Genomic DNA, 15058 nt, shown 5'->3' with positions numbered 1-15058 from the left:
AAAGCCAAGATGGGCACGTCGCCGCCTCATCCTCACGCCCTGAGAAGAATAAAAAGGAAGAAGAAGAAGAAGAAGAAGAAGAAGAGACTCCGTCAAACCCTCCCCAACACTTCTTCTCTAATGCCGCGTGGAACTAATAATGAAGACGGGAGAGTCAAGACACACATGTGTATAAATGCACACATAAATATATGTAATGTATATATTATATATGTGGTATGTACATGTATCCCTCTTTCCTCCTCCCTATCCTCCTCCTCCTATGCATTATTTGTTTGTATTTCCTTACCATCCCTCTCGACCACGTTTACTACCCTTCCAGCCTGTGTACACATATTCGGTCCATCATTTCCCACTCCACGTTACCTTCATTCCTCTCTTCTATTGTTGTGTGACCCTTTCCTTTCCTCCGTCCTGGTGAGGAATAGATGGAGACCTCATCCGCCGCACACACACACACACAGGGAGTGGGAGGGAGAACCGCCGTGCAGTCTATCCGTGGCCCCCATCTCCCCATCGCCGCGGAGGGAGGCAGCAGCCGCACACAGCACCGGCATCGCCGAGGGGAGCGGCGCCGCCGCAGCGCCCTAACAGTGCATTTTTGCCTGTGCCTTGCCACCCGCACCCGCAGCAACAAAATACAAAAGTGAAAAGCATGCCAGAACACAGCCACAAGAGGAATTTGAGGGCTGTGCCACAGACAAGGCGGCGAGTGGCGTCCCACACTCACAAATGGAGCACGTTGCACACCATCCGCTCTCCTCCGAGTGCACTCAGCAGGCCGGCGCCCAGTCACCCTCGTGCCATCGCAATGGGGGACCACAAACAATCGGCGTCGCGGACCATCGGTGCCTCTAGCAGGAAAGAAAGCAGAAGAAATGGAACATGTCAACAGCACAATCAGCAGGGACACACCCAACGGAACAAGAAGACACAAAATAACAGTCAAAACGGCAGAGACAAAAACATATCCGCAGGGAATTACGAAAAAAAAAAAAAAATGAAACAAACAAACAAACAAAATGTGGGACCCCTGCAGGACTCATGGAAAAAAAAAAAAATGATTTGGCAGGACTTTCATGTGCCATGCAGCTAAAGACGATTGGGTGCTTGCACATATTACCTGCACAAACGAAAAACGTAATAATAAAGAAAGATCGCATTATTCCAGCATCCCACACAACATTCTTCACATTTCATGCGGCATCCGGCCTGTTCCTCCAATCCTCCTTTCGTGCAGTCCGTGGGACGCACAGCCGCAGGGCCGGCAACGCGTGTGGTCAAAAACAAAAACAAACAAGAGGGAGAAACACTTCGCTCATTACAGTGTTCAGCAACCTAAAATTACGCAAAGAAAAAACAACAGTAGTTATTACTCCGGCTGAACTACAGTGAAAAAAGACATTTAAAAGTAAAGAAATTGAAGAAGTAGAAGTAAAAAAAAGGCGGGCAATGCGGCATGTATTCTAGGTGAGGAGTCACAAATCCACACTCTGTGGCTCAGAAGGCTGCCACCACCCAAATACAATCCTATTAGAAGCAGCAACACACAAGACACGCACGCACGCACGGTGTTGTTACCGTCTAAATCACGCAGTGTCAACTTCACTTCGTTGAGAGAGGCGAGGCGGTCGTCGGGACTCACGCCGCTCCACACCCTGCGAGGTGACTATTTGTAGTGGGGATTCGTGTCCAGGGGCGTTGTGCCCATTCATTTCTCTTCCGTAATATTCCCAGCAACGTACTCTCTGACACTGTCAACTACTCGAATCTTCTCGGGTGGTGTCGGAGCCGCTTCTCTCGTCGGAATGGGGACCCTGTCCCTGAGTGCACGCATCGCAGTGGAGTTCAGTGGGCGGCTGTACAGAAAGACGTTCGTCAGCGTCACATGAGATTCGTGCCCACCGCACGCGCCAAAGAAAAACCTCAGGACCTCAGGTGGCCTCTCGCCTGTTAACAGCACCTCTTCCTCCCCCAGCGACCGACCAACAATGTGCACAGAGGCCTTGTTGCCTTGCAGCGTGAGTGTGCCACTTGGTGTTCTTTCCTCGGCTCCCAAGTGCTGCTCCGTGTCGTTGTCTTGCCTTCGAACGCCGTCACTCACTTCTTATTATGGCTGTACGACAGTCCCACGGTATGATTGGACGCAGTGTGTGCCAGCACCGCAGTCAGTGGAGGAGTGTTCCCACTCGGAGTCTCTTCGATGGTCACCGACGCCACAAGTGTGAAGTCGTGGCTCAAGGATACATGACGCACTTCATCACCCCGAGTGTTCACAGGCCATATTGCCCTGGACTCAAGTCCCGTCAATTGAAACCCATCGTTGTCCTTCACTGCATTCCTTCACCATCGCATGCAGGCAAGGGTACTCGTCGTTCCACGGGTCATCACTGGCCGCATCAAAAAAAACTGCCACCAGACACGCCGTGGGTGTAGACAAGCTGGAGAAGAAAATGTCCTTTTGCGCCCAAGTACTGAGGATGGACTTGATTGCACTCAGTCCCTCCGTCATGCAGGAAAGTGAAATGACACGGCCCTCACCGTTGCCCCTCCGTTGTAAAAGATGCAAACTGCCATCCGAGTGCAGCAGGGTGCTGGCGAGCATCCGATTCGCAGCATTGTCCACGGCAACCGGTCCAACAGAAAACGTGCGGTTGTTGTCCGTGACCCAAAGGCAGAGCGCAGTGGCCCTTTTCTCCCCCGAGGTGTGCCCTCTCTGTGTGCACAGCATGACCTTCCTTTCCTCAATGGTCGCGGTGATGAGGGCATCCACACGCAGGCTTTCCTTCTGAGAGACTCCTGAACGTGCGTTGGCTCACACGGCTGAGAGTGTCCCGATGGCCTCCGTCCACGCTGTCCCCATGTCACGCGACTCGTACACCCTCTGGCCATTCTCGCAGTCAACAATCATGGGAAGTGATCTCTCCCATCCGGTGACGCGGGGGTTAAGGCATTCCGCAGGGGAAATGTCCTCACAGAGCGCCCAGGCACTGCCGCTGTCCGTCGAGCAAATGATCATGGAGCAAACGTCTTCTGCCTTACTCTTCGCCATCAGAGGAAACACAAGCGTGCCATCCTCCATCACAACACCTGCGCCACCAGAAGCAATGAACTCCGTCCATTCACCTTCGTGAGAAGCAGGAGAGATCCGTTTCGAGAGTGGTTTGGGGCCGCCCCATTCGATCCGTCCACTCTGCCTGCCACCCGTGGGATTCGTGACATCACCCACAACCAGTTTCGGCTCCAAGCCGCCCTCTCTCCAGGACCCACCTTCGTAGGGCACATCAGAGCCTCCCACAAGAGGAAACACTCCGTCGCCCTTCGTGATTGTTGTGGGGCAGAGCACAGCACCCAAACTCTCCTTTCCCTCCGCTGCAGCAACCACAGTGTGTGCCCTCCGTGCATCCTTTTATTGACTTCACCAACAACAGTGGACCAATCCCACGCAAAGTCGAAGTATCCCGCAACCACATCAGAAGAAAAGGGCTTACTTAATTGACCACCTTGATATTCGGCATCCATGCGACCCTCGGCGAAAGCTGCAATTACTCCATCAGCACTGACGAGTGAGGGTGAAGCAAATAAATCCCTCGTCGTAACTGGAACAATCCCATCCTTCGGCTGCACCAGCGTCGTCTGCAGCACAAATAGATCGACTCCCTGCAGTAACTCAACATTTATTGAACCACTCATCGCATCATCAATGGGATTCCCCTTCGGCTCGGTGACAGGCGTGGGCCTTCTTTCGGATGGTGTCGGAGCCACATTGATATTCTAAACGTAAGCAAACTCAGGCTTCGTCTCGGACGTGTTGGTCTCCGTGTTGGATGCGGGACTCGGATCGACGTTATTGGGTGCGTCAGCCGCCGCAGACTGTCGCCAATCCTCGTTCTGACGTGACGGCTCGGCATTCACTTGCGGCGCAGTTGTCCCGCAGGATTTTGTGTCATCCTTCCCTTCACGGGGTGGCGGCAACTGACAGATGCCCGTCTGGTCAGCATCGCTGCTCCGTGCAGGCGGATGGATGGTTCCATCGGGAGAAATTTGACGCCACCACAATTCATAAGGGCCGGCGTATTTATGTGTCGTCCCATTCATCGTGAAGGCAACGGTGGCCCTTCCTCCTTCGTTGCACAGCTGGCAGCACAGTTGGTACATGTGTGGACCGCATTGGCCACATGGCACACAGCACCCAGCTCACCATTCCTGCCATGCATGCGCACATCAAAGCCACTGAAAGTATAATTCTCATGCTGAGCCTCAGCACTGGCAGCAAAACACTTCTTCCACACACACACACACCAACGCACGCGATAGCTCAGGCTGCCGTCACTCGGTGCACACAACACATCCACCGCGCGCATCACACCCGCAGGAAGAGAGACGCGGGCTGGGCGCTCCCTCTCTCCTCCTTCTGTTCATGGCCGCGGAAGAAGAGAACAGCCGCCACACGCAAATGCCAGCATGCACTACAAAAGAAGCATCCAAATCCACTGCAATGTGCATCCTGTGCGTGTGTGTGGTTGTGTGTGCCTGCAGACACACGAAGCAAAGAAGTAAAAACAGGAGCAGAGCATGTGAAGGGACGCACAAACAAAAATGTACAGCAGAGGTGCATGGCAGAAATAAAGAGAAAAAGACCGCTCAGGCTCACAATATTGCACTGCAGACAAAGCAGCGGCCATTTATTAAAAAAATTAATGAAAAATAAATAAATAAATAAATAAATCATCTTCACCTTTCCACACCTCACACTTTGGAAAGAAGAAAAAAAAGAAAAGAAAAGAAAGAAGAAAAGAAAAACCACACACACAAAAAGCAGCTAACTACCATCTTGCTCCAGAAATTGTCTGCATATTTTGTCCAAATTAAAAATTAAAAAGATATTTAAATGTCTTTCAACCGTCTGACCCTCCATGTGTCCGCACATCGTTTATATTTCATGGGGTCATCTGCGTGTTGCTGCTCCCCTCAGCCCTTTCATCGGCGCGCGAGTGCGGCCCGCAGAGCACAGTCACTCGTGAGTGCGGGGACTGAGAGAAGCACGCAGACATGACGGGAGTCGCGTCTCTCCATCGGGAGAGTGAGCGCAGCAGAAGAAAAAAAACATCGGGGGAAAAGAAATGCTCACAAGACCGACACCAAAGGGACTGCCAGCGCGAGAAATGAACACGCAAAGCAAAAAATCTTAAAAAAACGGCGGCAGGGTGTGGCTGTGTGTGTGGCGCTGCGGGTGTCTGCCCGCCCTAGCCGCAAAAAAGAAAACAAAACAAGAGGGAAAGAAATGTGTGCTCCGCCCCACAGGCCCTCGTCGCACGCCCACACGTCACGGCTCCCTCAGCGCGCCGTTCGTCGCGGCCCCTCCTCATGCGTGCAGCAGGCGAGGCGCACAGGGCCGTCGTCATGGGCGTGTCGGTGGGTGTGCAAGTGGAGCAGTTGGGCGGGAAACACACGGCACCCCTCACAGGAAGAGCGCAGCAAAAAACAATTAACAAAGTGGAAAAGAAAAAAAACGTCCATATTGATTGCCCTCAAAAGCAAAAAAGGGATGCGGGAGTTAGAGACAAAAAAACAGAAAGTAAAATTAAAAAAAAAAACAATAAAAAAAAAAAAAAAAGGATTTATAAAAACACACACAAAAGTAAAAAGCGGTTATTTAGGAGGAGAAATTTCTTCCAAGAGAAAGTAATTCTGTGCAATGGAGGTCGCACGTGTCCCACGCGGCAGCCAGTCACTCCTCACAGAGCCACAAACCCCACAGTCCCAACAGAAGGAGCAGCGATGGCAGCAGTCCGCTCTCATAAACAGTGCTGCCATCACCTGTTGCTCCTCCAACGGCATGGGAGCTCGAAGCCGCCGCCTTCCCCACACTTCCCTGCGATGTATTCGCCGGCAGTTGGTGTGTAGTGGCGGATTTCCCCACCGTTGTCACTTGCTTTGCTTCACTTTCTTGTCGAGGCCGCTGCAAGGTCGCTTGCACCACTGGAGCTTCAGAAGGTTTCGTAGCAGGAGGCGCCTTCTTTTCATCTTCTTCCACCGATTGAGAAACAGTTTCAGTTGGCTGCAAATTTCCCGGTGGTGAATCGGTAACTTCTTCCACATCGGCATTCTCACCAGAAAAAGTCAGCGGGCGGTTGTACAGCAGGACGTTCGACACAGTCACAGAAACGCCCTCTCGGCTTTCTGTGTTGTCTGCGCTGCCTCCATCCCCTCCAATGTAGAAGTGCGAGATCTCTTCCGAATCCCTATTTTTCAATTCACATAGCGCATTCCCCACACGCTGACCATCAACGTATGCGGAGACCTGTTTGCCGTTCTGTAGCACAATGGCCACCTGGTGTGTTCTCCCTCGCTTCCAAGTGCTGCTGTGCTCCTTGTTCGTTTCGTCACCACACAGCAACTGCCACTTCTTTCCGCTGTCGTATGACAACTCCATAAGTTTTTTTTCTCCGTTACTGCCCGCACGCACACCCAACAAAGGAAAAGGGCTCTCCCTTGGCTCACCGTCGATGGACACCGTCGCCACAAGAGTGAAGTTGTAGTTCGCGAAGTGGTACAGCTGATTCTCCCCCTGCCTGCCAACAGGCCACTCCGCCCACGCTCCCTGGAACTTCACACCCTCGGAAGCCTTTGCAGCCCCACCTTTATTATTATTTACTGTTGCGTTCACCCCGAGGTACTCGTCCCTCCATGTGTTCTCAGAGAAGTTGCCGGACAAAAAGCCAACCAGCCCATCCGTCGGCATGGCAGCGCTGCAGGCATTGTCAGCTAAGGCACTCTTCGCAGCACTTGAAGTGGGGCACAGCTTGGAGATACGTTCGTCCACTTCCTTCCAGGTCTTCAGCACCTCCTTCACCCGCTCCAGCTGCGCAGACAGACGCACAGAGACCATGCCAGATGTTCTTCCGATATCGTCTTTCTTCTTCTTCTCGTACAGTGCAATCAACTCATTATTATTATCTTCACCTCCAGCACTTTTGTACAGCAGGGAGCTGGCGGCAGCGTCATCATCCTTCCCGGATACCGGCCCAATATCGACAATGCGCGTATTGTCCGTCAGCCAAAGATGGAGTTCACTCTTTTCCTTGTTTTCGCTGCCTCTCTCCTTAGAATACACCGGCAGGGTAACGAGCATCACTTTTTTGTTGTCATCTCCATTTTCAAAAGTCGCTGTAGTGAACCCGCTCGCAACACGTTTCGTCTGTTCCTCGTGTTTGTTGCCCCACACGCGCGAGAGTGTCCCGAGTGCCTCCGTCCACGACTCCCCCTTGTCACCGGACTCGTACACCCTGCGGCGGCCACCATCACACGCAGTCATCATCATGAGTTTGTCCTTCTCCCACTCCACGACGGAGGGATCACTGCAGCCATCGGCAGACATCCCCTTCGACAGCTTCCACGTCAAAGTATCCTTCGAAGTGTATATGACCAGTGAGACAGTCTTTCCGTCATTTGATTCACCATTCTTCTCCTTCTTGCCTTCCACTGGGAAAACAAGCGTATCGTCATCCGTCTGAACGCCCGATCCACCGCCTGCAACCAGCTGCATCAAGTAATCCTGTTCGCCATCAGAGAAAGTGCCGACCAGTCGCTGGTTCTTATTCCACTGGATTTTTTTATTGCTTTCTTCAGAACTGACTTCCCCCTTCACCAGCAAAAGCCCCCAGTCACCTGCACCCCTCTCCTGAGGATTAGTAGCAGCTGCCCGGCTGTATTTTCCAGCAAGCATGTAAATATCATTTCCCTTCACAGCTGTTGTTGGTCGGCTCACATCTACTTTCTTACTGTGTGGGGAAGTGCCTTCCTCCAGTACTTGTGTATACTTTTTGGCCTCATTCATTAATTCCACCGGTGCGCTATCCTTTGTTTCCGTGAGAAGTTGGGATGCAATGCCAGTAAAGATACAGGATGCTTCACCTCTTTCCTTGCACTGTGCCTAGGCAACGGCAAACACGTCAGTCCCCACCTTCAGGATGCTGGGAACGCCCAACGAGTCCACAGTTTCCTTATCATCAGTGACGCCCCTCCATGCAAAATTTGGATCCGCCAATGAATCGCTGTTCTCCACAGCGGCTGCAGCTCCACAGGTGGCGCAGCAAACCATCACGACAAGAAGGAGCAGCACGGCGGAATTAAACACATGCCGGGACATGTTGGGCCTCTGCTTCCCACACTCTCTTCCTTCCCTCCTCCTTCCGCTGGATCCGGCCACGCGGCGACGGTTGTGTGTGCGGGGTGCCATCACAGCAGCAACACGTAAGAGCATATAAATATGTGTGTGTGGGCGGTGTGTGCGCTGTTGGTCCTTCAGAGCCCTCGAATCTCACGGTGGCGGTTAGCGCTTATTTTCCTTCTTTCGTAGCGTGTGTTCAAGAGGTGGAGAGGACAGCAGCAGCGGCAATAAATCAGACACGTTCGTGGAGACCAGAGCAGAGCACCCACGTGGAGAGCAGGACACAAGACAATCCGGAAGGAACAGCACAGAGGAGCATCGCCCACACCAGCCCTCACACACACACACACAGACACCATCGCGGTGCTGCCAGTCCGCGGGTAAGAGGATTCGGCCCTCCACACAACAAACACACACACCGCCAGCAGTCACCCACCGTGGACGAGGAGAAGAAGCGACACACCGCCACCGCCTCCAGTTCTGTCCCACGACCAACGGGATACGGCAACAGCCCCGCAGCCAACACACTACGCATACCGAACAAGCAATCGCCCAAAGATCCACACGCGGAAGCGGATCCTCATCCACCCATGACGCGGCGCCTCGCTCCATGCGGTCACGACGCAGCGCGCCATTTCTCCAATAGATCTTATCCTTCGTCCATCCCGCTAAGATGCTTCTGTTCGTGATGGGCCTTAGAACACAATAGAAGAAAATGGACAATGCAGTGATACTGCGACAGCGCCAAACACAATGATTCCCTCATACCAGGGCAATTCTCCAATTATGCCTCGTATGCACACACAATCAACATACCATATGAAAACCACCCAATGTTTTTCGCCAGAAACCAAACAACCCCACTCCCTCCCTAATTTTCTTCTGTCACTGTTATGTTCGATAGCGTTGGGCATTTTTGGCATTTGTGTGCGGTGCTGCCGCATGGGGCTGGTGCACCCGCACCGCACGCACACACACAAGTATCCAAAAATACATAAATCTCACAATATTTTTTCACCAAAAGTCAAAACTGCCCCTTTCCCTCCCTAATTTGTTTTCCTATTTCCGTGGTTATTCCTCACTTCGGTGAGCTTCGTCTCTTCAAAAGTCTCCGGATGGTATTGACACTTGGTACTGGCGCACCTTTTCCTTACAAAACGCCGCAAATTTTTGGTTTTCCTTCTTGCTCACATTATCGGAATTAACAACATCACATCTCTGCCACTCATTCAACGGCGTGCTGTCCGCGTGCTGCACATAAATAATCTCCCACGACATGTCTCGGGATAATTTCTTCCAGCCATTAAAATATGCCGCCAGGCACTCAGTGAACTGCCGCACAGTGCTGGCGGTCGTGTGGCGCCCACCCGCCGTAGCCATCCGCAGCCCAACCAGCGTCCTTGGATTTGTGTCCACAAAGAAAAAGCCGTCCACAAGCGGAAATTTCTCGACCCCCGGTATGTACAGCAGCCGGTGGTTTATACAAGTCTTCTTGTCAATGTGTTCCACCGACGGCAAAAAATAGTGGCTGGTGGGGCCCTCCTGTGAGTACACTTCCGGCGCACAGCGGTGTGACTGACGTCGTGCTGGGGGCTTCAGCTCCTTCAGTTTACGTCTTATTGCAGCCATGAAGGCCACATTCAAAAATGCAAACATGACACACTTCCCAAAATTTGCGTGCATGAGATAATCCCTGATCCTCAATACAAATAAGTTAAACTCAGCCTGCGTCATTAACGTTTTCAACTTGCACAATATTTTACTTGCGAGGTGGTCAGTTATCGGTGCATTGAAGGGCGACTCGCCATTGCGCTCTCCTCGTACTCGGACAATCCTCGCAAGATATTCAAGCACACTATTACCCTCCCACAGTTTGGAATTTCCAAAAGCAAAGTAACTCCGAATTTCCCAAGAGTCCGTCCAATCCACAAGGCTGTGGCACTTTGCAATCCAATTTTTATAACGTTCCTCATCAAAGATGTGGCGAAGAATCGGTCCCATTTTGTCCATGCGACCCTTCACCTCTCGCCAGTATTCCGCTTGCTGCTGCGGAGGTTGATTGCGCTTCATCCAAATGCACATTGCCTTCACGTCACTCTCATCAGGGCAATTCATTATGATTCGTACGGCTCTCTTTTCACTCGCCCAGTGTATGTAACTTGTTGTCTCTGGCGTTGCCACCACAAGCATGCCCCAGCCTCTGGGAGGCAAAAAAGGAGACGGAATATCTAACCTGTATACCACGTCGTAGATAATATACCCCTTCATCCCGCGCCGAGACAGTTCCTTCACAGCTTTTATCATTATGGACTTATCCGTGTAGCTTGTCGCCGTCTCGGTGGTCTTGTCAAACACGTATGCCTCACGTCCAAAAATAAAGAACACAACCACAGGGAGTAGCTCCGCATCGTAGTGCAGCAACTGGTAGAGGAGGTACGAACCGGCAGCCACCGACTTCCCGATCCCGGGTGTCCCAATCAACAAACGCGGATGAGGCGTAAAGTGGTCCTCAGGACGACTGCTGAACAACTCGGTGAGATCGCCCTTGACGATCTGCCACACTCGATCCACCTCACAGTTCACATAGCAGTCGGTAATTGCTTTCCTGCCAAAGAACTGCCATTTCTCGCCAAAGGTAAGCACCATCAGCCTGAGGCGTGGTGCACTGGATTGCTCCACACCGTCATCCTTTTCAAGGGTTCGGCCAACTGCCTTGTACGTCCATGGCTGCGGTGGTTTCCCCTCATGCACCTCCATTCCCGTCCCCTCGCCGCCAGGAACTTCCATGACATGATGCCACCTCGCATTGTACACAGACTTGTAGTCTTCCCGCAGCGCGCATTCTTCCACCCGACTGTCAAGAGCCCACATTAATCGCCGCACCTCCTCCACTCTTCTGCGAGTCGCAGCGGGTTGATCTGTGTCACCCTCAGACTCCGGCCTCGCTCTCCTCCGAATATCTCCCTGCGGCACAGCAGACGCTTGATTTCCAGGCATTGCTTCCTTCTGTTCTTTTTAGTTGGATTGAGTTAAAGCTGAACAATAACCACCAAACAGGAGAAGAATAAAAGAGAGATGGGGTAACTAGGCACAGACATGACGGGCAGCCACAGCAAGAGAGTCATCCACACAGTGTGCGACGCACACCACATGCACGAGGGCCGCCGCAACGACGGCGCGCGGGTGCCATCCACCCAGCACAGTGTGTTGGTGAGAGCAAACAATAATAACAACGTGGTGTGCACGGAGGGTTCGCCCACGCATCCCGCTCGCTACGGTCCGCACCCCTGTGGCGCCGCCGACACCGCACACACTCTGCAAGAGGAAGTGGGCATATCGTCACGGACACACAAAAACACACACAAAAGTGGGAAGAGAATTCGGTGCAGCCACGGCCACACGCAGACACCCAAAATCACACACGCCACAACAGCGGCGCATCATGGTAAGTTCCAACACAACAGAAAGGAATGCAATTGCATGCTTTATGGAAAATCCCCGCAATTCGCGCGGCAAAAAAGAGCCATGACACTCCCTTTCTTACTGCACTCGCCATTCATATTCCCAATGCGTAACCCTTCAGATATTGCCCCGCCATGGTGAAAACAACTGCCTCGTTGTGATGTCATCGCGCAGCCATCCGCCTGAGTAAGAACAAAAGGAAACTCGGGCGTCCGTCCACCTGGAGGGAGGAGGGACTCCACCGCAGTGTCCTTCATGACGCAAACACCCCACATCCAGTGCCCGGTGTCGTGTGCAGACTCCGCGAGGAGGTTGTGGGCACGCCACTGTGCCACATGGTGTGCCTCCTTGGAACGCAACAGCAGGCATGTTCCCTTCCGCTCTCACTCGTGGCGGTGGCGGCTTCCGCTGCCTCGCTGCGTGCTGGTGGCGTCGATTACGATGCTGCAGAGAATGAGAGAGAGAGAGAGATACGGAGAGGTCGCCCACTCAATGCAATGGAAACAAAAAACAGTTACTGTGCTCCGCCCATGCAGCCAGGCAGGACGGCAGCGGTGCGTGTGGTGCAAAAGAGAGCACCAACGGGCCTGCATGGGTGTGCATGCATATATACAATGGGCACATTATGTGTGTGCCTCGTGGGGTGAGGTGAGGACGAGAGTCCATGCAAGGGGACACACACAGAGAGTGAGTGAAAGACGAGTGTGTGTGCGGGCGGTGCATGGCGCTCTCTCACTCACTCTCATGCGGCCACCACCGCAGCCGCAGCCGCACACACAACAACAAGAAGAAGCAAAAGAGGGGAGGTGGTGTGGGAGACCGCGGTGCTGCCGTCATTGTCTTCAATCGTTGCATTATATTTTTTGGCAGTGGATGTAAATGATGTTTGTTTCTCGCTGCCATCCACTTGTTCTTGATGTGGTTCTTCCTCCGGCACCCCGGCATGAACTGCTGAACCATCGTTTGCAATCTCTGCATTGCTTTCGTCAGCGTCATTGGCGGCAGCATCATCCGCAGGAGAAGATGGTGAGGTTGTTTCAGCCTGACCCTCAGTTATTGCATTCTGCCTTGCATCTGTTGTTGGCTCAATGCCTTTTGTGTGCGGATCTTCAGTTGACTGCGTGGTATCTGGGACTTCCTTTGAGGATGGCAGTGCGCTCTGTGGCAGTGATTTCGGTGGCGGTGCTGATGGACCTCCTGGTGCCTCTACTTCTGCTGCTGTTGGCGGCAATTCCTCGGATATTACTTTTTCTTCCGGTGGTTTTGGCTGTCGCAGGGGCATTGGCCCTGCTTTTGCCTGTTCTTCTGTACCAGCCGTGGACGATCGCAAAGTTCCAGAAAGCGACTTTGTATCGGATTCATTTCCCGGAGCTCCAGAAGGACGAGTGTTGATTGAAGCGGTCAATAATTCAGGCGTTTCAGTTGCAGAGTCATGCTCTTTATTGCGCATGTTGCCGCTCGAATCTACCTGATTTCTTTTTTTCCCATCTTCCATATTATTCTGGTTCTCTTGAACACCTTCTGACAATCCCTGCAACACGAGCAAACTCTGTTTGGTGTCAGTCGGTGTTTGAGTCTGCGGTGTTTGCTCTTGACTGTCGCCGTTCGATGCATCCCGTGAGAGACCCGAATTGGGTGCAGTCGCATGCTCTGCTAATTCCTCGGACGGCTGCGTCGCAAGTCCTGGTTGTCCTCCTGCTGGCGCTGGTACTGGAGGTGTCTGCACGCTCGCTCTTTTCCCTGGCACGTGTGGTACTTCGTCTTCGTTTTGCGTCGCCATCTGCTGATCGGTGTGAAATGACGCATTGTCGTTTTGCTCGTTGTTCTGGTCCGCGGTGCAAATTGTCAAATCCACAGCAACAAGTGGCGGCTGAGAGCACATACTCGACACTGACGGCTCTTCGCCGCAGCCTGCTGAGCATTGGGCCATCGGATTTCACGGCTGGTATGCTCAGGGAACGAGAGTCGCACGCACGGCGTACTACTTGCCGCCTATTACCGTCAGTGGCCTCGAGTTTGGTGCGGAGTGTGCGCCAGTTCCAGCAGACCTGGACTGTTGCCATGGTGGCTCTCCGTATTCCTGATGCAGTGTGCTTCGCTGTGCTGTCCATGTTGGCTAGTCATCGCGGGATTCTGCGGAGCTGGTTGGTCATCGCGCTGTACCTATTCCAATCCGCCTTCTTCCATTCTGATAATGTCTTGTCACGCCGCGGTGCCACTGCGGGCGCGTCGTCGTCCCCTATCCAGAGCATCAAGGAGGATGGTACAGTGATCACTGTTCGGTGAGGGCTGTGCTGTCCAGTGGACGACGGCACAGTCCTTGGACAGGGCGATGTCGGGACGCTGAATTGCCTTGTCGCTCGGTGTATCTCGTGCACACACCAGCGCTGACGACCTGGAGTACATGCTCAATGCACCGCTGCACAATGGTATCGCCACGGGAGTCTGATGGGATGCTGCGATCCCAAGCCTCCGTGTTTGCGTCGACGTCTGCGTCCATTAACTGTGGCCCGTCCGCGCAGAGCAGCCCATCCAATTCCCCGGCTGCCATACTCTTTGTACAGGAGGGAGGGAGACACACCGACAAAGCCTCCAGTTTCATTCCTGCCTCTGAATGGATGGTCGCCTGCGCCACCTCGATCCCGGCGGCAGGGCCGGTCCCGCTTCCGCCCGTGGCCCCTCACAGACAAGAATGGCCACACCGCCGCCTCGACAGGTGCAAGCAGTCCCGCAGTGCTGGAACCCTGGCAGGGTAAAACTAGTGGCTTCAGGGTCGGGTGGTGGTATCAAATGGAAAAAAAAAAACGCAAAGTGCGGTAACCAAAGCGATGTTTCCGCGCGGTTTCTTCGCTGTAGGGTCGTAGGGCGGAGCAGAAGCAAAAACCTTCTCAAACGAAATACAAGCAAATGATTCTTTTCCCTTATTTTACTTTAATGTTCCTAACGCCAGTGGGCCGTGTGCTTCGACTCACCGTCTCGGCAACGCATCGTGCTTCCCCCCCCTCCCCCTCCCCGTAACCCCTTTTTTTTTTCCTTTCCGGCTTTTTATTATCAATGGGAGGGATAAAAGTTTTCTTCTTGCCTCTTTTTTTTTGCGCTGCATCCGCACACCGCCGCAGTTGCTTCCGCCTAACCAAAAGGCAAAAAAAACAAAAAACAAAAAACAAGAAAACAAAAGGCACATGCGTTTCATTTTATCTTTTCCTTTTCGTGGGATGTCATTCCGCGGCCTCAGCGGTGTCACGCCCGCAATCCCCCTCCTGCCGCATACACCTATACACACACAGAAAGAGAACGAGAGGGAGGGGAGGAGGCACACAAAAGAGTAAACCCCAACCAATAAAAAACAAAAACAAAAACAAAAACAAAAACAAAAACAAAAACAAAAAAAAAAAGGAAGTTTGCAGTGGAACGAATGGAGGG

General features: G+C 52.7%; 2 protein-coding genes and 2 pseudogenes across 2 annotated transcripts, besides 15 other annotated features; all 4 read right to left on the bottom strand.

Moving 5' to 3' along the window:
* Nucleotides 1–392: a sequence feature (areas not merged during assembly with more than two copies in the genome that could not be assigned to a particular haplotype).
* Nucleotides 43–85: a microsatellite.
* Nucleotides 166–230: a microsatellite.
* Nucleotides 393–954: a sequence feature (haploid, Esmeraldo-like haplotype).
* Nucleotides 955–5529: a sequence feature (areas not merged during assembly with more than two copies in the genome that could not be assigned to a particular haplotype).
* On the bottom strand, nt 1762–3693 carry Tc00.1047053511871.170 (annotated as a pseudogene).
* Nucleotides 4690–4729: a microsatellite.
* Nucleotides 4765–4802: a microsatellite.
* Nucleotides 4866–4893: a sequence feature (AT_rich).
* Nucleotides 5530–6386: a sequence feature (heterozygous, non-Esmeraldo-like haplotype).
* Nucleotides 5566–5617: a sequence feature (T-rich).
* Tc00.1047053511871.150 lies at nt 5732–8266 on the bottom strand (annotated as a pseudogene).
* Nucleotides 6387–6686: a sequence feature (haploid, Esmeraldo-like haplotype).
* Nucleotides 6687–12897: a sequence feature (areas not merged during assembly with more than two copies in the genome that could not be assigned to a particular haplotype).
* On the bottom strand, nt 9275–11170 carry Tc00.1047053511871.130 (retrotransposon hot spot (RHS) protein, putative; the record flags this gene model as incomplete). Its single annotated transcript, XM_809676.1, has 1 exon — nt 9275–11170. The coding sequence occupies one exon, from the start codon at nt 11168–11170 to the stop codon at nt 9275–9277; it is 1896 nt and encodes a 631-aa protein (XP_814769.1).
* Tc00.1047053511871.120 (mucin-associated surface protein (MASP), putative) lies at nt 12378–13565 on the bottom strand (the record flags this gene model as incomplete). The annotated part of the gene is made up of 1 exon (XM_809675.1): nt 12378–13565. The coding sequence occupies one exon, from the start codon at nt 13563–13565 to the stop codon at nt 12378–12380; it is 1188 nt and encodes a 395-aa protein (XP_814768.1).
* Nucleotides 12898–15058: part of a sequence feature (heterozygous, Esmeraldo-like haplotype) that runs on past the window's edge.
* Nucleotides 14771–14812: a sequence feature (T-rich).
* Nucleotides 14978–15030: a microsatellite.

This window comes from Trypanosoma cruzi, genomic scaffold (assembly GCF_000209065.1).
Source record: "Trypanosoma cruzi strain CL Brener 1047053517181 genomic scaffold, whole genome shotgun sequence".
NCBI lineage: Eukaryota > Euglenozoa > Kinetoplastea > Trypanosomatida > Trypanosomatidae > Trypanosoma > Trypanosoma cruzi.
Note: the sequence above shows the minus strand (reverse complement) of the source record. Positions and strands in the feature narration are given on the sequence as shown.